Raw genomic sequence first — 21,821 nt, 5'->3', positions numbered from 1 at the left:
GTTGTGGGTGGGGTGAGGTGGGGGAATGGTGGGGATGGAGTGTATGCATGGTGATGATTTTCTTGATGAAATGAGATTGGTTTGGGATCCCTTCAGAATCATAGATTATAAGAGGTCTCGTGCTAAATGTTAAAAGATGACTGGTTCTCTCTTTTTTTTTTTTTTGGTTCATACTTGATATCTAGATGAATATAGCATTGTTTCTATCAGCCTGCAGTCTAGTCAACTTTTAATTTGATCAGTTTTACTTTTAGGCAACTTTGCATATGGAGATACTCCACATGGCTGGTCAATTGGGACTCAATCCACCTACAATGACTCTTTGTGGTGGAGGCCCCACTGCAGAACTTGAGCAGGCACTACAAAACAGTGAGGCAGTAGCAAAATGCTTTAACTGCTCAATATCTACATCTGCTATTATTTTTGTGGTTTACTGCTCGACAAATATTTCATCAGACGAGAGACCCAAAATCCACGACAAGCTGGATTCATTTCTGAAACAAATTAACCTTTCTCATTTGGATGAAGGGAGAAAACCCGAAGTGCTTGATCCTATTTTTCTTTATGTCCTAGTTCCAGATCTGCCAAAAGGGTAAGTGGTCCATATGTCTGAACTTTCCAATGAATAATAAGGATGCTGATGAACTGACTTGTAAAAAGGAAGTTTTCACCTTGAAATTCTGTGTTTTTCTTTTTCTGGCAGCTGTGTCACTAGAATTTTTTACTGAACGACTAGTTGAATAAGTAATGATATGCATTGCATAACCACATGGCATTCCATCACCTTTTATTTTTGGTATTGCAGAGCACTTGTAGAAGTAAAGCCTATTCTTTATGTCCCAGAGACATCAGAAACGACTGAAGAAACTTTGAATGACCTTTCTGGTGTAATGGCACACAGTTATTTTGGTTTCCAACCTGCAGACTGGCACGATTCTTGTATTCAGAAATTTGTCATTCATGGAAAGATATGTGCAGTTGTTTTGTCTATCACAGGTGCAGTTGCCCTGAAGATTTGTTCTGATTCTATGAATGCTGATTGGAGCAATGGGAATCATCGCAATTATCTCACAGAGGGCCAAATGAAAAGAATATCTAGATTCTGCATCTATGTTCTTGACAAATTCATTATGGAAAATGGTTTCTCTTGGAAAGACACCATGGTAAGTTTCTTAAGCAAATGCCTTGTTATTAACATTGATTCTATATAGAGTTCTATCCTGTTGATCTTTAGTTAGAAAAATGCTTCTCAAGATTCATCAAGAAAATTTCACAATGTTAGATTTTGTTTCATGGTTCCTGGGGTTCTCACTTGCGGTTCTGTCATTTATTTTATAAATTCTCTTGTTTTATTTGTTATTAACGCCTTCCTGTTTTCAGTATAGTTCCTCACATTTATTTCCCCATTTTTTCTAGAGTTTGAGATTCTACTACCCACCAAACCTTCATGTGCCTTTGGAGACATTGTCACTTTTGTTCACAGACGCGTTTAAGGAACTTGATCAGATGAGTGGTAGTGCTAAAGTTGGTGGGAAGTCCATCTTCAATCTTGTTCCTGTGCTAGGTGCTGGAAAGTCTGCTGCATGCACAGAAGATATAATCACCTGTGAGCTGTTCGCCCGGAAATCTTGACCACCTACTTCAAGTAGCATCATCTTTTTGCTCCAAGGGATGGATTAGTTAACAGAAAAAAAGATTCATTTTCGAAAGTTAAAAAGGAATACTGAAACAGTCACCCTGGTGTGCTTTGCTTTTGAAGGAGAAATTCTATCTGTCTATTTATTTGTAAGATTTCATGACAATTAATCTCTCACATTACCAGGTACAAATAAGTAGTAATCTACTTGCAAGGAATATAAAGAATCTTGGTAAAGTCAATTTCAATGTAAATTGCATGATTTATGGGTATATTCTGATTGAGAATTTCTTGGTAAAGTCAGTTATTCTTGGTGCAAAAGGCTGGTTCGTAATTTCTGTCTCAATTGATAGTAATTCTGACTGAGAATTTCCTGCAGAATACCATAGGAGAAAGCCCCTCATCATCACCACCCAATCAGAAGTAACATGGCACTTTGATATTTTATTAGCATTTTCTTTTGCTATAGTGTGACAAATACCTAAGGTTGACATGTGAAAGCCATGACAGCTAACCTTACTAAATTAGTAAATCATTGGACAAAGTTTGATTATAAATTATATACTTTTATTCAATAAATCTACATAGTTTTTTTGGTAAAATATTTTGACATTTTTAAGTTTTGATCAAAATTATATGGAGGTTTATTAGTTTGAAAAATAAATATTTCATTTTAAAAAAATATCTGTTGCTGGACACATAAGTCAAATTGTTACTCAAATGTTAAGATTTCTATTATTTTGTTGATGTGGTAATTTTTTTTTTGACAATTTTACCATCAAACATGCTAAAAATTACAATATTTTATAAAATTTTATTTTTTTCTTTCTTAAAAAAAAAACTCTTATATAAACTTTGAGAGAGTTGTCGTGCTCCATTAGGGGAGTTGTCGTGCTCCTCTAATCTGGAGCTCCATATCGCGCTAGATCTGGCGCTCCTTGACGTCGGGGAGTGCCAGATTTAGTCATGGGACGGTTGGTCGGTGTAAGGGAACATTGCCGGTGGAACAAATTGTTTGAAAAAAAAAAGAAAAATTGAGAGAAAGAGGAAAAGGTATTTTAGTTTTTTTACTTTTTTTGTTAATGCTATTAGGCCTGAGTGTTTATTTTTTAAATTAATGAATTTTCGTGTAATTTTGATCAAAACTTAGAGATGTCTAAATATTTTATTTTATTTTTTTTATAAATCAACATGCACAAAAATTATACAACTAAAGTAATAAAATAAGAATGAAAATGACTAATAAAGAGTACTTTAATGATTTTTCCAAAATGGGACAATTTGCATGTGAGATGTCTTCATTTCATTATTAAGAAAATGATTCAAATGATATGAGTTAGGTTTTGTCACCCCAACATCCTACTAATTTGATTGCAAAACATCAAATCTTCATAATGGAAAACCTTGACCATGTCTTATTGTTCATATTTTGAAAAACTCTAAGCCAAAGTCACATCCTCTAGTTTGTCCTTTTAAGGAGTCTGCTATAGATTTTTTAGTAATTAGTTATAAGTAGCTTTCCATAGGATGAAGCAAAATCAAAAGGACTGCTTACCAGCAATTTGCTTATCTTCTGTCCCATAGTTCTTGGCAACAAAAGTTTTCAAGTCAAATTTTGGAGACCTGTTTATGTCTTTGGTTATCACCTTGTTTTCTCACTTTTCATCTCCTTTTATTAGTGGCACTTATGTAATTTTTTTAATCACATTGAAATATAATTTTACACTCGATTTTAGAATTACATTTCATAAAATACATCGATCGAGAGTATATAAATGAGTATTAATATTATTTTTCATGTTTTTTAAGAGATGGGTTGTCATTTTTTTAATCCAAATCTAACTACTCCACCCCTAACAACTTGACATTGGTAATGGTTCAAATCTCTCTCGTCATGCTTTCACCAAAAATTAAGAAAGAAAGATGATGAAGAAGGAAGAAGTTCCATAAGTAGGAATAAGAAGGCCCAGCTTTTCTTGAGGAACTTTCTGTTTTAGGGGCAATTTAACCTTGGCAAGGCCTACCCCTTAGCCTTGGGTCATTTTTCCCCTGTAATTTTGATCTGTATCTCCCCTTCACAAGTTTATTCTCATAACTACTCTAAGTCCCAAAATAGTTTGTATTGTCTAATCTCTTTATCTAGTTCACTCAAGCCTAATATTATAGTATATAAATATCACATAAAATGCACAAGTTATGAGCTAAGCAAGTACATAAACTATTCATTGTTAGCTCACTCTTTTTTTCTCTTTCTTCCTTTTATGTGTATAGTAATGTAAAGCTTAAGACCCCAAAGATGACAGAAACTAACAAATATAACTTTATCCCAATAATTCAAAGAAACTTAGGAGTTGTCACCAACAGGACAAATTATAGCTTGTTTTTCTCTGGTACAAGGCTCAGTTGCCATCATATCACCCTCAGATTCATAATCAACAATGGTGACAGTTGCCAACGTACCCTTAACAGACCATTGTTTCATGATCAGCCATAAAATTGTGAAAGTGACCTTGGACAGGCAGAGATTTGGAATCAGATTTTTGAACCCACAGCCCCTGTCTTGGGCAAAAGAAAGTGAGAAGTGCTAAGTTTTTTCAGTTTGTTTCCATGGCCAAAGTAAGGGTCCTTTCACTAATAAAAGAAAAGCAAAGGCACAAAATTACAAAAGGTTTTTGAGACTCTTTGTTGAGGAACCACAGCTCACATGGGGAAAAAAGGGGACCAGGGACAGTCTTAAGGGCAAAGCATGTGTGTGTTAAGGCAAAAGATAGCACCCCCCCCACAAATTTTGTACTGGTTGAGAAGCATAAAAGAGGGACATTTCCCAACATTTTGAGCTCAAACCTCACTACCATTGATATCATATGGACCTCATCCTTTATAGTCCACACCAACAACCCCACAAAAAATATTAAAAAAAAAAGAAGCAAAACCATAATAAAATACAAAAGGTTAGTAAAGAGAAGCATGGCTTTTTGCAGAAACTACGTTAGGAATAGGGCACTGATCAGGTCAAACATTAAAGCTAAACAAGGAAAAAAAAGAGGCAAACTGTTTTGCTTGGTCATGAGTAATGGGGTTCTTCGAGTGTATTGGAAAAGGAGGCCCTTTCTTAATTATTTTCCCCACCCCATTCTTTAATAAACATGATGGCACAGTCATGGATCAAGCTTGAAGCTTTTCAGGACTCCTGGTAGGGTTTTGATGACTCAATCCTTCTGACTTTTGCATTAAGTTAAGTTACATGGGAGTTATTGGAGGTAGGTGGTTGTATATTTTTATGATCATTATTTAAAGTTCAAATGAAAAATAAATAAATAAATAATAAAATAAAGTAAATAAAAATTATTTAATCTTACAATTATCGCGTAATTTAATTTATAATTATATTTTTCTTCATTATTATGTTGTTTATAGTTTGTGTTGCTTCCTTCATTTTGAAGATAGTTCCTTGGAAAATTTAGGGGGTAAGTTAAAATTAATATGAAACTTAATTTATGACTTTTTTACTTTTGAGGGAACAAAGTCCTTGATTATTGATAATAAGATTCTTACTTGATTCAAAATCTAAAGTTTAATTCTTTAACTTTTCTCAAAAGCAAATAAGAGAAAGGAGAAAAGTTTTTATTTATTTATTTATTAAGTGAGAAATTTATATCAAATCAAGCCTACCACTGTAGAATCATTCAACTATACAAACCAAATGATACTGTCCTTTCTACATTTTTTTTCTTTTTACTAATTTGGTTTTGGGAAATGATATTTACTTAGATTAATTAGGATTGTTTGGGCTTAGGGTTAAGAAAAGGGAAAAGAAAATACAAAAAACAAATTAATGATTTATTTCGCATTTGACATATGATGACAATTTTTTTTTAGAAAAAGATATTTCATGTCAGCATACGTAAACCTAATAATCACGCCAACACAACAAATTAAATAATTATTCTCGATATGATCCGTTTTAAAGAATATAAAAATTAATTGATCAAAATTGAGATAAAGAATTAAAATGAACATTTCATCTTAAAATTTGTGATAAAAATTGCCCAAGAAATCAATCAATTTGGACTATGAAAAACCTAAAAATAGAAATAAAAAATAAATAAATATATATATAGAATAAATCAATGGTGCATTTTCTCTATTTGGGCTTTTTTCAAGAAGAACAAAAAATGATAGTAATTTGGGAGTAGGAACAAGTCATAGTAATGGCAAATTAAGAAAAAAATATACTAGTTTTAAATGCCCTTTGGAAAGTACAGAAGGGCAATCAGATTTCACGTGAAGCTTAGGTGGTTCCAAAGAGATTGGGTGATGCAAATCCACTGCTTCCATTTTCAGACCTTCTCTATAATTATTGTTCCTTTCATTTTTAATTTATTTTATTTAATTTATTTTAGTATAATATTTGAAGTCGAATACGACTTATACCTTTTTTTCGATCTTTTGACTAAATTATGGGTATTCGTAATATAATATTAATTAACTTTTTATGAGAATACAATCACAAATCGTCTTTCTTTTTGAAATTATTTAATAATTAATTTTATAAATTAGTGGAGGATTTTTCTCTAACTCTTACCATACTCCGATTTGCCACCCCAAATATTTTACACTTTTATATTGGATTTTTCACATCCAATTTTATTTTTAGTTAATATATTCTTCACCAAGTTTAGTTAAAAATGATTTAACTTGCTTGATTTTTTCAATCTGAGATGAATTAAGTTAACAAAATTGTTTCGAGTTTTTTTTTATTTAATTATCTTAATAGTTTAAGAAACTAATAACACATTTTAAATTATTTAATCCGAGATTAAATGTACTATCTAATAAAAATGAGTTAAAAATATAATATCGATCCGTATGTTTTTTTTTATATAATAGGGTTTTGAAAAAATTGCGAAATTAATTTAGGAGGCCTTGTTTGAACAGTACTTCCTTTGATTTTGCCGGTGCTGAATTCCGAGTCAGCATCGGACAACCCTTTGATCTTTCAACTAAATTTCAAGATCTTTTAAGAACGGGAAAGAAGCCAACTGAAATGGCAACGAGGGTAAATTTTGTCAAGACCGAGGGGCAAATTAAATTTTACGGGTGCTAAAGTTTCCTGTGACGACGAGACCGAACATGGAAAAAAAATGACAGCAGGGAAGTGAAAGTAATTATTTTTCTTTCCACAAAAGAGGAAAAAAAAAGAAAAAAAATATCTCATAAAATTGAATTCTGAAGTTAATTAAATGAAGTTGTTGAAGTACTAGTTATCCATGTACAAAAATTGTGCATTGAATAAATAATTGGAAAATGAAAGAAACTTAATAATTTAATAAAAATAAGTGTTTTATTTTAGAAAATTTTAATTTATTTTTTAAAAAATAATTCTGGAATTATATTTCAAATGGAGGAGGGTTTTTCAGTTACAGTGAATCTGTCCCGGCAAAATAACTGCTGTGAATGGCAGAAAGGGTAATTTCGCACCAAAACGAGGGGCATTTAGCGTTTCAGAACCGCAAGAGGAAAAGAGAGAGAGTAGCGAAAAAGTGAAGAGACGCGACCAGGAAATATGCAGAGGGAAAAAGAAATGGGTGGATAGAAAATCAAAATAGATACATTTGTAGAGAGAGAAACTTCAATAGCAAAAAAAAAAAAGATTTTTCAGTGAGAGAGAGAGAGAGAGCAAGAGATCTGAGTCAAGCAACGAGTTGGATGGAGGATTGAGTCGACTCGGGTTGTGTAGGGGAGCACTGTTTCAAAGATTAAGATTGTGACCAGTCGGATCCTATATCTTGAAATTGACGTTAACCGTCCGATTTAACCCCTCTCTCTCTCTTTAAAGTTACAATCTATTCTAAAGCCGAATTGAAAGGGAAAGAAAAACCTAATCGATCGGGTCGGGTTTCGGATCTTTAATTAGATGCTGCTTCTGCTTCCTCAGGTTTGTCTTTTTTTTATTATTATTTTCTTTTATTTTTTGTTTGGTTGCTTAGGAAATGAAGGAAAATAAATGAAGAGGAAAGGAGAATGAATGACAATTTTTGGTGTTGTTTTTTTAAAAAATATGTGAAATTTAATTTAGTTTACGATAGCGAAAATGTAGGTGTCTGGATTTTTTTAAAAAGGAAGTTTAATAATTTATGTATTCGTGTAAAAAGAGCGAGCAAATTTTTTTATGGTAATATGGAAAATTTATTTATTTGAGCTCATAGTTTTGTTTCGACGTTTTTTGGGGGCTTACATTACAGATTTGACCTCTGTGGAAGCTTTAACTTCATTGTAAATGGAACTGAGGATGAAAAAGTGGAAGGCATTTGAACAATGGTGAAGAAGTTACAGCATTGCCGTGGTTTTTTGTAACTTCAATTTCATTTTGGAAGAGTTAGTTTACTAAAAGCCCTAATCTTGTCAGTTGTGGAACCTTTGAAAAAATAGAATATTTTATCTTAAGGTTGTTGTTTTGGAGAATTTGAGACAAAGGTGTAAGTGGGTGTTTGTTAATTTTTATGTTTTTAGTGTTAGGGGTATTGGAGATGGAGGAAATCATAGCCTAGGGATAAAAATCTAAAGTGTGAGTTAAGTGTAATGGAGGATCTTTCCAAGTATTCCCACAGTCCTGCCCATTTAGCTGTTGCCCGTCGTGATTATGCTGGGCTTAGGCGCATTATCTCGACACTCCCTCGGCTTGCCAAGGCTGGTGAGGTTAATACTGAAGCTGAATCTCTTGAGAGTGAGCTCCAGGCCGATGCTGTCTCAACTGTCATAGATCGTCGTGATGTCCCAGGTAGGGAGACTCCATTGCATTTAGCAGTCCGGTTGCGAGATCCAATCTCAGCAGAGATTTTGATGGGAGCTGGAGCAGATTGGAGTCTTCAGAATGAGCATGGATGGAGTGCTTTGCAAGAAGCGGTATGCTCAAGGGAAGAGGCGATTGCTATGATTATTGCACGACACTACCAGCCACTTGCCTGGGCAAAATGGTGTCGTAGACTTCCCAGGATTGTTGCCTCAGCAGCTCGTATCCGTGATTTTTACATGGAGATAACTTTTCATTTTGAAAGTTCAGTCATTCCATTTATTGGTCGCATTGCACCATCAGATACTTACCGTATTTGGAAGCGAGGCTCAAATCTCCGTGCTGATATGACACTTGCTGGATTTGATGGGTTTCGCATTCAAAGATCAGACCAAACATTTCTCTTTTTAGGGGAGGGCTACACTTCTGAGGATGGTAATCTTTCTTTTCCTCCAGGCTCTTTGATTGTTCTTGCCCATAAGGAGAAAGAAGTTACAAATGCTCTGGAGGGGGCTGGTGCACAACCAACAGAATCAGAGGTTGCTCATGAAGTAGCATTGATGTCTCAAACTAATATGTATAGGCCTGGCATTGATGTCACTCAGGCTGAGCTTGTTCCCCATTTGAATTGGAGGCGCCAAGAGAGAAGTGAGATGGTTGGAAACTGGAAGGCTAAAGTTTATGATATGCTTCATGTGACAGTCAGTGTGAAGTCAAGGAGGGTTCCTGGTGCAATGACTGATGAAGAACTTTTTTCTGTGGATGATGAAGAAAGGTTGGCAAATGGTGGTGAGAATGATGAGTATGATGATGTGTTGACAGCTGAGGAAAGGATGCAGTTGGATTCAGCGCTTCGTATGGGAAATTCAGATGGCTTTGGTGATGATGATGAGCATGGAGTCCTTGACTGCCAAGAAAATGGTTCAGGAGGTTGCTATGAAAATTGTGAATCAAATGGTGTTGCTAAGGAGAAGAAGAGCTGGTTTGGCTGGAATAAAAAAGTCTCAAAGAATAGTGATGATCCTGAGGATTCAAAGATTTTAAAGAAGTTCTCAAAGTTGGCCCCTGAAGGTAGCAATCAGAAACAAGTTGATAGTCAGAAATCATCTTCTGAATTTACAAAGGAAGATACAGTGGATGGGAAGAAGGGTAAAGATAAAGGCAGCAAGAAGAAGAAGAAGAAAGGGGGCATTACTGATGCTAAACATGAGAGTGAGTACAAAAAGGGTTTGAGACCTGTTTTGTGGTTAACACCGGATTTTCCTTTAAAGACGGAGGAACTCCTGCCTTTACTTGACATATTAGCCAACAAGGTCAAGGCTATAAGGAGACTAAGGGAGCTTTTGACAACTAAACTGCCTTTGGGCACATTTCCTGTCAAGGTAATTTTAGGATATATGCTCGAAAAATTATCTAATTTTATGGTAAAAATCCAGTTTAGTTTTAAATTGTATGCATAAATCATGCTTTATTTTTAATGTCAATGCAATTTTGGTTATTTTATTTATTTATTTATTTATTTTGGTGGTTGGAAGGGAAGAAGTGTTGATAAGAATCACTGAAGTGGAATTGAGGTTTTACAGTTGACTAAAAGAGGTAGTCACGATGTCTATATATATATATATAAGAATCTATATCTGTAGGCAGGAAAAATTATCTTAGGACCTAGGTTAGAGCAAATACTCAAAATGAAGAACAGTTTGCCGGCCATAGTTTTATTTGCTTGTCTCCTGCGAACTAATAACCTCACTTACTTCATATTGAATGCTATAAAACATATGAAATGAGTCTATTAGTGGTATCCTTGGTGCTATGGTGTTTTAATATCCAATCACATCGTTTAATGAAGATTGGCTAGTAAATTGGAAAGTGCAGAAGTGGGGGGCTGTTATGTGATAACTTGTGAGTTGAGGTACAGTAGACGTGAGCTCATTGTTATTTGAGAATAATACTTAAGTAATGGTAATGAAAAACTTGAGATATGTACGTACCAGATCTCATTCTTATATTACTAATGGTTTAATATATTGTTTCCAGTTGAAAGTTTTCGGAGTTGTTTGCCCATTGCTCATACTAATCTTGTAATCTGAATCCATGTTATTGGCGTTTGTGTCTGATGATAGAATGCTGAGGTAGTTTTTGTGCATGGGTGGTGGAGAAATTAAAATGAATAAATATTTGGGAGGGGAATATGCTGTGTAACATCTTTCTTTCTGTTGGATCTACAATATTCCCTCAACTATCATAATGGATTAGTGCTGATGCTTGTGGACCCAAGCTCAAGTCTTTAGGTGAAGCTTGTGTGTCTTGGCATTTAATGTTTCAAAATGACTGGATTCTTGAAACTATAAAAGTATCCTTGATTGTGGAGGAGGATATTTTTTAAGGTTTGGACGTTTAAGTTATGTTGGAACTGTCATGGTCTGAAGGAGAAGCCACTTTTTACATTTATATTTAGGTTTGCAAGATTTCTGGAATCTGTGCAGAACCTCTACAGTAAAATATGTATATCATCAGACATGACAAGTGTGGGGTTTTGGGTACTATTTACATGTCTACATTTGCATTTTTAGTTTAGCCTATTGCTTTGTGCATTATACTGAGGCAAAATACTTCCCAATTTGTTATTGACGGTTTCTATTGTCTGTTTTCTTTAACACTCTTCAATCATGAGTGACTTTTGAAAATGGCCCTAATGTACAAGATCTTCATTTTAATTGGTAATCTGTGGAAATTGTTATGCAAGAACATAGAAAGTGGTGCTAATGACCAAAACAATACCATTAGTAATGTAAGAATTTTTATATATTTGAGTCATCACTTTTATGAAATTCGATGAGCTTTCAATGAATTCACGTTGATGTCTCATTCTCCCCTTTCCAGGTTGCCATCCCTATTGTCCCAACAATTCGAGTTCTTGTCACTTTTACGAAATTTGAGGAGCTTCAGCCCATGGAGGAGTTCTCGACACCTCTTTCCAGTCCAGCACATTTTCAGGATGCCAAGTCAAAGGAATCAGAGGGTTCAACATCATGGATTTCATGGATGAGGGGGAGTCGTGGTGGCCAGTCAAGTGATAGTGATAGTCACCGGTATAAGGATGAGGTTGATCCTTTCCACATACCATCCGATTATACCTGGGTTGATGCCAATGAGAAAAAACGTCGCATGAAAGCCAAGAAAGCCAAAAGCAAGAAGCACAAAAGGCAGGCAGCAGCCAAAGGTGGGGATGGAGCCCGTCAGGTGAATGAAGAGGTGGAAGAATAATTACTTTACCCCCTTCAGTGGCACCTGGAAGAGAAAGAGGAGGTAAGGCTCCTCCCTGTACCCATCTGACATTTTTCTAATTCCCACTTTGCATTATGGGGCAGTTGATTTGCAGAATGATAGGGGATCACTTTGATTAAGAAGAGCCTTGTCTTCTTCTGTTGTTGTATTGTTATGTGATGTGAAATTGGAGAGGGACAAAATCTCCTCGTTTCTTTAATAGCTTGTTTCAATTCTAATTTTTCTTGGACATCAATCTTTGTATCTAAGCCCATGGTCATCCAATTTTCATTTTTTGTGATTGGTATTCCTTTTCCTGTCATTCTAAGTCATTGTAGCTGTTGAATCCTTCATTTTTCTTGCTCTTTTTCCCCCATCTGTCGTCTAGGCAACAGCCATGGGAACTTTCGTTTAAAGCTGGGTCAAATTTTCAACCTATCATTTTCCTGGTTTTGGTGGAAGTCGTTTTTGACCTCTTTGTTCTCAAAAGCTTCACTAAAAATTTAACCTTGGGGGAGTAGAAGTAAATACTTCTTCTCAAGAAGACCCAATGCATGGAACTTAGTACCAAAATTTTTCCGGAAATGATATCCACTATATCTACATATTGCATTGGTAATATGTATATACATATGGGTATGTACAAACAAAAATAATTGCTGTAGATGGATCTGATCTACATGCCTATCTAATCTCTGGTTCTCAGATTTCCCTACCAGAACCTATCCTTATTGACGCTTAAATATCCGGCCATTACTTTTCCTCCAGTGTTCCTCATGCCATCTATGAGAAAGCACCATGTGGATCCCAATGCTCCAATAAAAAAGTCTGATTCCGCTGCCATCAAGAAATTAACCAGAGGATAGTTTGTGCTGGTTTTCCTTCCAAGACTTGCCTCATATGTAGCCATTGCTATGTTTCTCACTTGGCGTGTCACGTTTGTGTAGTAGAAGTTCCAATGAGGGTATGATTTTGTTTTATCGATCACTTCCTGAGATTAAGTTTAGATCATTCGTGATATTAGATACATGCATAACAGCAACACATTCATTCATTCATTCATTCTTGTTCTTATTTATTTTTCAATTTCCAAATGCTAACCTGCATTTCTGTGGAGAGCCAAATGTTGTTGAGATGTGGAAATCGCTTTCGGATATGGTCAGCAAGTTCCATGTATCCTTCAAATTCAACCACTTTCATTTCACATGCCTTATCTCCCATTCTTACATGCATACTTAGCAATGGCCTGGGGACCCAAGGTTTGTGATTTGACCACACAAATTCTTCAATATCTGTCTTTGGCTTGTTCGTAATCACCTGCGATGAGAGCTCTAATTAGCAATAGTCTCAAGTGAAATTTAAACAATAATGAGTTTAGCATGCATGATACTAGTTCTTTCTAGTTAGCTTCCATCACATATGAGTATGGATGAACATCAGCTCATCTCTCCTGTTCATTCTATTTGTCAAGTAAGTACCCTCATGTCCATTAGACAAGCAAGCACCAACGGAGAGACTATCAACCTGGAGACTGGAAGATTCTGGCTAAGATGAACAAACCTTTGGCCACTCTCTGTCAATAGTTGCAAGAACCATTTTTGCAGCTTCCTTCCCAAATGCAGCATGGCGAGCAATGTTCAATAAGCCACAGGTGTACTCTGTTTGAAATCTCATTAGGTAGCGAACAGCCTGTCAATGATGAATGGTATTCTGATGAGTCCATCGTTACAGCATGGCATTCTCATATGAAACAAGGCGTGTCTATGTATGCATACATGCTCCAAATCAATACTTCAAAGACTTCATGTTGGAAAGGAAAACAGATGGCAGCCAAATATGTAAATAATCTTGAGTTGTACCTGTGCTCTCCACCACCTTCGATCCATTTTACGGTGAAAAGCAATTAAAGTCCCATTTATCTCCGTTGTAGGCTGCAAATAACTCCAAGGATCACCCCATACCCTGTATCAAATAGTGCATTCACTGACTTAAGATATGATTTCCAAGTGCAAGTCAAATACAAAATTCGTACATGCAAATTGCAAATGCTTACCTTGGAATCCTCCCTGTCCATATTTCCTTTGAATTGTAATTTTCTTTTCCTTTTATAATTCCCTTTTCCCAGGCCTCTTTGGTTTGCATAAGCTCAAATGCACGGTCTCGGCATTCCTGGGATGTCTCTGGGAAGAAGTAGCAAGACCAACTAGAGCGTGATGATCCTAAAGTACAAACATCATGACAATACAAATAGCAAGGTCATTCTTCCAGTTCTCATACGATTAATTCCCACAAAATGTCATGTAGCAAGCAATAAATTCATACGGTTCATACCTTTACAACCATCGTGGTCAGCACGATTGTAGTAGTTGGTAACAAGCACCCTTTTCTCGTTGATTGCGATAGCAAGAAGCCCACACATGCCAGCAAACTGCGCCCCAATGCCAAAGCCAGGTAATGTTTCCCAGTCAGCCACAAGAAATTTTACAGTAGGATCACGGCAGTTTACTGGATGCTGATGGATCCAAATGTCACGCTGCACTTTCCTGGTAAGAGGATAGTTTTCTTCATCTGATCCCACAATCTGAGAAAGGTCCCAAATTTTAAAATGTTTAAGAAGCAAAGCATATATCATTTTATAGAAGAACGAATGGTTTCTTAATTCCAGGAAAGAACATGACAGTATTCATATAGCATTGAACATGAATTGACATTAGCATCATGCTTTGAATAGTCTTTATCATACAGACAGGTTAACTAAAATGTGGCAGAGGGAACAAGGTAGAATCATCACAACGTAGACAGAAACTTGATCTCACTGGTTATACTTGGTATCTAGGCAGCTGCATAAAAGGCTCGATCCTAGCTACAAAATGGAAAGAAGAAATGGACAATAATTCCAACATTTGGTGGCTGAGTATAATGAAACAAAGTATTTGTTGGAGGGTTCCTACAGTTAGTTCCAACAATTAATCATGAGTTGACTCTATTCGTAAAGTCTCTTCATATGCCTAAATTACAAAATTTTAAATTAAATGCAAATATACACCATAATTTCAAGTTGTATGATTATGTCTTGCATGTGTCCAGGGATTATGTAGCTTAGGAACATACCCATGGAGGATAAGCACCTTCAGATATGGCTTGATGCCTGAAGTGCCTAATTTGCTCATTAGCTGCAGTTGCTGGAAACATGTCTAATGAACCCTTCCAAGTTGTCCATGGAGGAAATCTCTCAGCTCCAGCACGTGTGTCAAGACGCTTATTCACCCGAGCACTTAATTTGCAGTTATCTAAATGAGGGGCATTTGGTATACTGGATTTACTGAGTCCAAACCTTTGCAAGAACTTGCTTTCTTCATCCGCCTTATCAGTTAGTAAAGCACCCCAAGCTTCAGTCAGTAAAGAAACTCTCTCATCATCACTCTCTGTTTTCCTTTGCTGGGAAACCACCCATTTCTCTGTTTCTTTTAGTTTAAATTTGCAGTCTATACTAGTACCAACATCTACAATTCAATAGAGGAAAATGCATTGATGTTAAAACAAATTCACAATCAAGAAATTCTCAAATGCAAATCTATTGCAAGTCCATGATTGTCACTGATTCAAGGATGACGGATTTTAACGACCACCGAAATTCTTAGTGGTGCTGGCTGTTCCTTTTCACTAGTGGCTTCCTCTCTTTCTAGGAAAAAAGAAAGAAGGAAAAAGGGATGAAAGCAAGATCCATGAACAAATATCTTGAAACTCCCAACATTGCTTGCTTGCCACTGAACATTCACAAGTCCCAAAGTTGGGATGCTGACTTCTAGCTAAAGTATTTTAAGTGAACCACATTAATGTACTAATTATGATTATCTAGAGACTTAAGTCCAAAATCATCAACTAAAGAAGTAAACAACAAATGTGTGCAACAAGTCATTCCAACTTTTGGTTGCTTCAAGTACACCCTAAGATCATCTTCATCATTCCCTGCATTAATCTGTCAAATTTTGACTGAAATTCACCAGGAATTTCCGTATTTGATGAAACATCATTTCATTATCAGGAAATAATAAAAACTCAATTCTGCACCTATTAACTGAATCTTCAAACTTCCAGCCAAGTATCTTCTCCATTATTTACCAAAAAAATCCCTTTAATACTGTGAGTATAGATAGCTCCATCTCTTTCATAAGAATTTTCCTTAAATATTTTGGTCTAATCTAACCAGAAGATGAGGGAAAAAATGCACATAGCAGATAAATTTTAAAGATACAGTCTATGTTGGAACTAACATATGAAGAAATATAACAGAGAGGAAATTTAACTTACTGATTATCTCTGAACTTGAATTCAATGGAGAAATTCCCATTGATATGGATGAAAATGAAATCCCACCAAACCCATAAGTACCAAGTGAAGTAAGAGCAGCCAGGAACAAAGACGTCAGACAAACTCCACAGAGGAAACCCACCACACAAATTTGGCATGGAAATGAACTGCCCATTTGCAAAGCTCTTTGGGAAACCACTCTCTCCAAAAACTTCTGGTTTGTTGGCTCCATGTTCTTCCCTTACTTACCTTTTTCCCTTTTTTTCAAAGCGTATCACAACTTCCAGGAAGAAAGAAAACCCTTCATTAACTGCTTTCTTTTGTCTAGAATGTCATGGCATGCCAACCAACATTCAACTATAATCACATGAAAACATATGATAGTTTTAACTTCGTTGATATTTCATCTGGAAACAGATGATGCCTGGAAGTTGGTTCACGTCCAACCAATCAAAGCAAAGAAAAAAAAAACACATTCACTTAATTGTCACTCTCAAATTCTCAACCATTCACTTCACCTTTAATAACTCCTTAGCCTGGTGGTCCACTCCTATCTTTTCGTTACAGCTGCAACATAAATTGAAAATTTTTCATCAGAATTGACACCAGAAGGAAGAAAATAAATAATCCAAGGCCATAATAACCTGGAAAAACCATACAAAGGTCTTACAAGGTGAAATTCAATAACAGAGGATTGCAGAACAGTAAAAGAGATAAACCCCAGAAAAAACAGTCAAAAAGAAGAAGAAGAAGAAGAAGAAAGTGATAACCTCAAATTGAAGTTTAAAAATGATAGGATATTTTGCAGTAACAGGAAAATGATACAGAGAAACCTTGCATTCAAGAGCCTTTGAGGATACATACAAGAGATAACATGCAAAAAGACAGATGCCACAAAAAGAATACTAGAAAACAAAAGGACACAAGATAAGAATCCTACTGAAGCATTTTACCCGAAACACCCCACAAAGGAAGAACACAATAAAATGTGTGGTCACCACTATCATTTTTTAATTATATCTTCAGTAAAAAAAGGAAAGGGTACAAACCTCAACCAAACTCAGGAAGAAAAAGCCAAAATAGGAGAAAAAGGAAACACCTTGGGAAACTAACCATGTTTCAGTTTTCTCAAAGAACAAAACACAGAAACAGACATGTCACATAAATGATCACACACTCTGACTGTTCGCAGGGTAAACTGCACGCATTCATTTTTTTGGATAGAATTATGGTGGCGTTTACTATGAACAAAGTGAAAGCACGTTTTTTTTTAATGTAATTAATTAAATTATATTATAATATTTATTTTATAATATATTATTATAATAATATAAAATTATAATGTAATCATATTACAATTAAGAGAAATAACGAGATTTTAGTTCAAAATTAATACAATCACATTACATTATATTTTATAATATTATTAAAAATATTTTTATTTTTTAATTTTATTATTTTGTTAAAAATATTTTAAAATAAAAATATTAAAACAAAATATAAAAATTGAAATAAAATACAATATTAAAAATTAAAATTTATATAATATAAGTAAAAAAATTAAAATAAATATATAATATAAAAAATTTTATTAAAAAAATGAAAATAAATATATAATATTATAATAAAAATAAAAATAAAATATATNTTAAGAGATGATATTATATAAAAATTAATAATAAAAAATATATTTTAATAAATAAAAAATAATTTAAAAAATTAATATTATATTTTTAATAAAATATTTATAAATCAAACGCTATAACAATATTTTTTTATATTTTAATTATTATTTTATTTATATATTAAATATCATAATATTATTTTTTCTACAATCACATTATTTATAATTATATTATTTACAATCATATTACTTATAATTATATTATATTATAAAATATCAAATATTACCTATGAGTTTTGTCATAACAATAGAAGGTAGTTGGAGTTATAGTACAACAGTATTGCTTAATTAAATTACAATATCTTATAGTATTAGATTATAAATAACCTCACGTATATATCTCTTTCCATAACATGCACAGTGAGAAGTTTTAGCGGTACACAATTAAGATTTCTTTTCCTCTTTTCTAACAAGTTTCATTGTCAGCCTCTTCCGTCTAAGAAAGAAATGCAACACTGACACCCAAACTAAGCAAACTGTGTCATTCTGGAGCAGGTGAGAATCTATTCAGCATGCCCGAACAAAGTGGTCCCACGTCTCAAAGAGTGGGGGGTCCCCCCAACTCCCGCCGTTGTTTCATTATCAAACATGATCACAGCTCATTCGAAGTGGCCAGGACCAATAAAAGATATGGCTAGTGGCTGGGGCAATGTTGAAGACTGCAACCTTTTTGAGTTGGAGGTGAAAAGGTTTGGTGAATTTACAAGGAAAATTCAAGCTATGGGCAGTAGTTGACAAAACCACTTTTAAATAATGCGATACTTACCCTTAATATCTTATCATTAAATTAAGAAAACTTGGGTTGTTAAATCATAAGAGGGTATGGGTTATGATTATCTTCAATGCTCACATATTCATAGGTAAGCTTGAATAAACTAATTGCACTGCTTCAATTATTGCTATAACCCTCTTTAATTCATGGAGAAGCCCAGGAGATGGTATATTGCGTAACACTTTAGATTGGTAATCTTGCATCTTAAGCCTTAAGCTATGCAATCATGTGTGGTTGGAGTAATCTCGTTATCCTCTAACCAGAGCCGTTGATAATCTTTAATCCCAAAAAGTCAAGTCCAAACATGTGGGGGCCCACAAGAGTCAGATGAGACTCCAGCGATCTCCGAGGTGGCCGGCCGTCCGTCTGCTGGGATTCATCCATTTAAGTATTTATTATTTATTATTAAGGTGATATTTATGGGGAAAAATATATATTTTTAAGTTAAGGTATTATTTGTTTTTTTTAAATATTGATAAGTAAATATTTCAATAAAAATTCCTAAATTTCAGATTATAACTGCTGTATGTACATCTTGAAATCTTTCACACCTCAAAATGGTAGCCCCTCTTTACTCTAAACTCTAAACCCTAAATGCTAATCTAATGGAAAGCTAATGGAAAGTGGGGTAGAACCCAATTTTTTAGTGTAAGTTAGGCTTTCATTAGGGTGGCCATCACCTCTCCACACTAATCTATATATCAATTGATGCACCTAAATTAATTAAATTATTTAATTAATGAGGTTTATATTTGATGCATTTTCACAATGGTTTAATTTTATAAATATGTAAATCTAAAAATTTAATTTTTTTTAAAATAAATATTTTTAAAATTATGGATAGTTATCTTTTAAGATTTTTAACTTTTAAATTTGATTTACTCAATGAAGTGATAATATTTTATTCATTAATATTATATGAAATCTATACAGTGACAATATATATACCATCAACCTAATGGGGTGCCACAAATCTAGTAATAATAACTCACCAAATAATTTTGAATTCATATATTGTTTATAAAAATTAAATTTAATAATTATTATTTATAATCGAATTTGATTACAAATGAAAGAAACAAAAAAAAAAAAAGAAAGCCCAGATCCTTTTGGTCCCCCCAACTTTAAAGCCCGAAGTAAAAAAGAAGCTTTTCAGTTTCAGTCCTTAAACTCAGTGCCACAAATCTGCCTTCACTTTAAATGAAGCCCATACAAATTTTAAACAAAGCCCTCCCCACACCAACGGTCATATTCTTTCATGTCTTACCTTCTTCAAATTCCTTCAACCACTTCTCTTTCTCCTTCATTTCTCTTTCAATCTCCATGAAGACTGTTATCTAGTCCTGGGGGTCCTTTTCTGTGAGTTGAAAAAGAAATATTAAAGGGAACTTTTATAAGCAAGTCAATAAGGCTAATAATGGGTTGCTTTTTTGCTTGTTTTTCTGCTTCCAAGAATAAAAAACACCAGCATTTGGTGGATGGGACTTTCTCTAATGATCATCAGGTTAGTTTTTTCTTCACTTTCCTGGCTTTATGATTTCTGGGGTTCTTTTTCTTTTTTGGGTATTTTATACTTTCTTGAAATTTGTTCCATGCAGAAAGGTGAAGCTATTGAAGCTATTCAATCCACTAAGGAAGAAGATTTTAAGATACCCTTTGACCCTATTGCAGTGAAGAAGTAAGTTAGGGTGTAGCAAGCCTTATGCATTTATTTGCTTGTTTATGTTGCATGCGCGTGTTAATTTGCTTGTTTCATATCAATTTATGTAGAGAGAAGCTCGGGGAGCTGTTGAACTACAGTGGTAAAAAGAAGGTGACATTTGATTTGAATGTGAGGACTCATGATGAGGAATTGCCTGCTGTGTCTTCTGACAAATTGTTGAAAAATCATGAGGATGAGGAGAGTAAAGAAACGGCTGAAGGAAGCAGATCTCCTGTTCTTTATTTGACTACTTCAAATGAAATTTGTAAGTCTCAAAATGATAGATATCAGAACAGTGCTGAAAGTGAGGATGAATTGGAAGATGTGGATTTAGAAGTTAGTGATTTAGATGATGATAATGAGGATGGAAAGGCTGAAAATGAGCCACAATTGGTCATAGAAGAGTCATCTGAGTCACTATTTTCTTTGTCAATAGAGTCTAGGAAACAAGTTTGTGAAGTTGAATCAGAAGAGAAGGAAGTTACAAGTCCAATGCCAGTTGATAAATCACCTATTGAGGAAGTCAAGCCAACTGGATTAAATCGAAATGGGAAAGATAAGGGTGCTCAGTACGTTCAATCAGTTTTGAATCCAGTGGAAAATCTTGCTCAGTGGAAAGAAGTCAAATCAAAAGCAGGCATGCCATTGAAGCAGCACGAAAAGGAGAACTTCACTCTAGAGCAAGAATTTCATATACCAGTTAGTCCGGAGCCTAGTTTTAAGTTTACAACTTTCAGTTCAAAACTCTGTTCCAAAGACAACAAGCCGGTAGGCCAAGAAACTGCTGTTGACACAAGTCTTTCCAGCTGGTTAGTGGAACCTGAAAACACACCGAATTCTAAGGCTAGTACTAATTCAGTTGGGAATTCAGCATCCAAGAAAACAAATTCACCAAGAAGTCATGAAGATAGACCTATTTTAGGAGCATTGACAATGGAAGAGCTCAAACAACATTCTGCATCTACATCCCCAAGAAAGCGCAGGAGCCAGAGTCCAGATGAAACACCTATTATAGGGACTGTTGGGAGCTACTGGAGTCATACTGGCCAGACAATAAATTCTGATTCAAGCTTTCCTAGCAAAGGAACACCGAGAACAAGGAGCAGAAACATGCTGGTATAGGAAGTGAGCTTTCCTGGTATCCATATGCATTTTACATATGTTGGAACTGATTTATAATTTTGGTTGTGCAGGATGAGAGACTGAAGTGGAATGCAATACCATTTGAGGCGAGGTTGGAGAGAGATTTGAAGAGAGAGATTAAAGGGGTATAACATGTCTCTGCAATTATGAGACGTTCTGGTAGATGTAATGTTCTCTTTTTTGCAGCATTCCTATGAATGCTTTTGTTTGTTTATATGTTTGCCTGTTGCTTATTTCCTTTAGTGAATCTAACTGCTTCTTGTATTGTATCTTCCTGAACTTCTCTGTAAATGATTTCTTGTTCGAATAAAGTCTGATGGTCAAACGGTTGGATCACGGCATTATATTCAAGCTTCTAAGAACATTGTGATGGTAGTCAAAGCTGTTTACAGTTCTAGCGTTGTTTGAATCATAGATTAGCACAAAAGTTGTGTTACTAATCGTTGATCATAATCACATATCAATCCATAAGTTTCCAGTAGAGCAAAAGCTAGTAGCATCCACAAGCACGAG

At 34.7% G+C, this 21,821-nt stretch overlaps 4 protein-coding genes across 10 annotated transcripts in view; 3 read left to right on the top strand and 1 right to left on the bottom strand.

Moving 5' to 3' along the window:
* LOC18600065 (diphthine--ammonia ligase) overlaps nt 1-1,966 on the top strand; it is a 5,522-nt gene extending 3,556 nt beyond the window's left edge. For all 4 annotated transcript variants that reach the window (XM_018122158.1, XM_018122159.1, XM_018122160.1 and 1 more), the window contains 3 exons: nt 255-592; nt 806-1,163; nt 1,417-1,966. In XM_018122158.1, the coding sequence (XP_017977647.1) occupies nt 255-592; nt 806-1,163; nt 1,417-1,632 (912 nt within the window). In that variant the 3' untranslated portion in view covers nt 1,633-1,966. The remainder of the gene's footprint in view (nt 1-254; nt 593-805; nt 1,164-1,416) is intronic.
* LOC18600063 lies at nt 7,162-12,007 on the top strand. Of its 2 annotated transcripts, XM_007030325.2 has the most exons (4): nt 7,162-7,574; nt 7,882-8,014; nt 8,150-9,811; nt 11,313-12,007. In XM_007030325.2, exons 3-4 carry the CDS (start codon nt 8,219-8,221, stop codon nt 11,694-11,696), a joined length of 1,977 nt encoding a protein of 658 aa, XP_007030387.2. In that variant the 5' UTR covers nt 7,162-7,574; nt 7,882-8,014; nt 8,150-8,218; the 3' UTR covers nt 11,697-12,007. The 2 variants fall into 2 exon arrangements, with proteins under 2 accessions (XP_007030387.2, XP_007030388.2); XM_007030326.2 differs by having other exon boundaries at nt 7,882-9,811.
* On the bottom strand, nt 12,248-17,154 carry LOC18600062. 3 transcript variants are annotated; one of them, XM_007030322.2, is made up of 9 exons: nt 16,778-16,997; nt 16,008-16,574; nt 14,808-15,199; nt 14,028-14,277; nt 13,750-13,915; nt 13,556-13,658; nt 13,257-13,385; nt 12,798-13,013; nt 12,248-12,687 (listed from the first exon to the last, which is right to left on the bottom strand). In XM_007030322.2, the coding sequence occupies exons 2-9, from the start codon at nt 16,237-16,239 to the stop codon at nt 12,409-12,411; spliced, it is 1,767 nt and encodes a 588-aa protein (XP_007030384.2). In that variant the 5' UTR covers nt 16,240-16,574; nt 16,778-16,997; the 3' UTR covers nt 12,248-12,408. The 3 variants fall into 3 exon arrangements, with proteins under 3 accessions (XP_007030384.2, XP_017976985.1, XP_007030385.2); XM_018121496.1 differs by lacking the exon at nt 16,778-16,997 and adding an exon at nt 17,057-17,154 and having other exon boundaries at nt 12,275-12,687; XM_007030323.2 differs by having other exon boundaries at nt 12,275-12,687; nt 16,678-16,916.
* On the top strand, nt 19,686-21,652 carry LOC18600061 (neurofilament medium polypeptide). The gene is made up of 4 exons (XM_007030316.2): nt 19,686-19,967; nt 20,062-20,141; nt 20,234-21,281; nt 21,359-21,652. Exons 1-4 carry the CDS (start codon nt 19,881-19,883, stop codon nt 21,437-21,439), a joined length of 1,296 nt encoding a protein of 431 aa, XP_007030378.1. The 5' UTR covers nt 19,686-19,880; the 3' UTR covers nt 21,440-21,652.

This window comes from Theobroma cacao, chromosome 5 (genome assembly GCF_000208745.1).
Source record: "Theobroma cacao cultivar B97-61/B2 chromosome 5, Criollo_cocoa_genome_V2, whole genome shotgun sequence".
Taxonomy (NCBI): Eukaryota; Viridiplantae; Streptophyta; class Magnoliopsida; order Malvales; family Malvaceae; genus Theobroma; species Theobroma cacao.
Note: the sequence above shows the minus strand (reverse complement) of the source record. Positions and strands in the feature narration are given on the sequence as shown.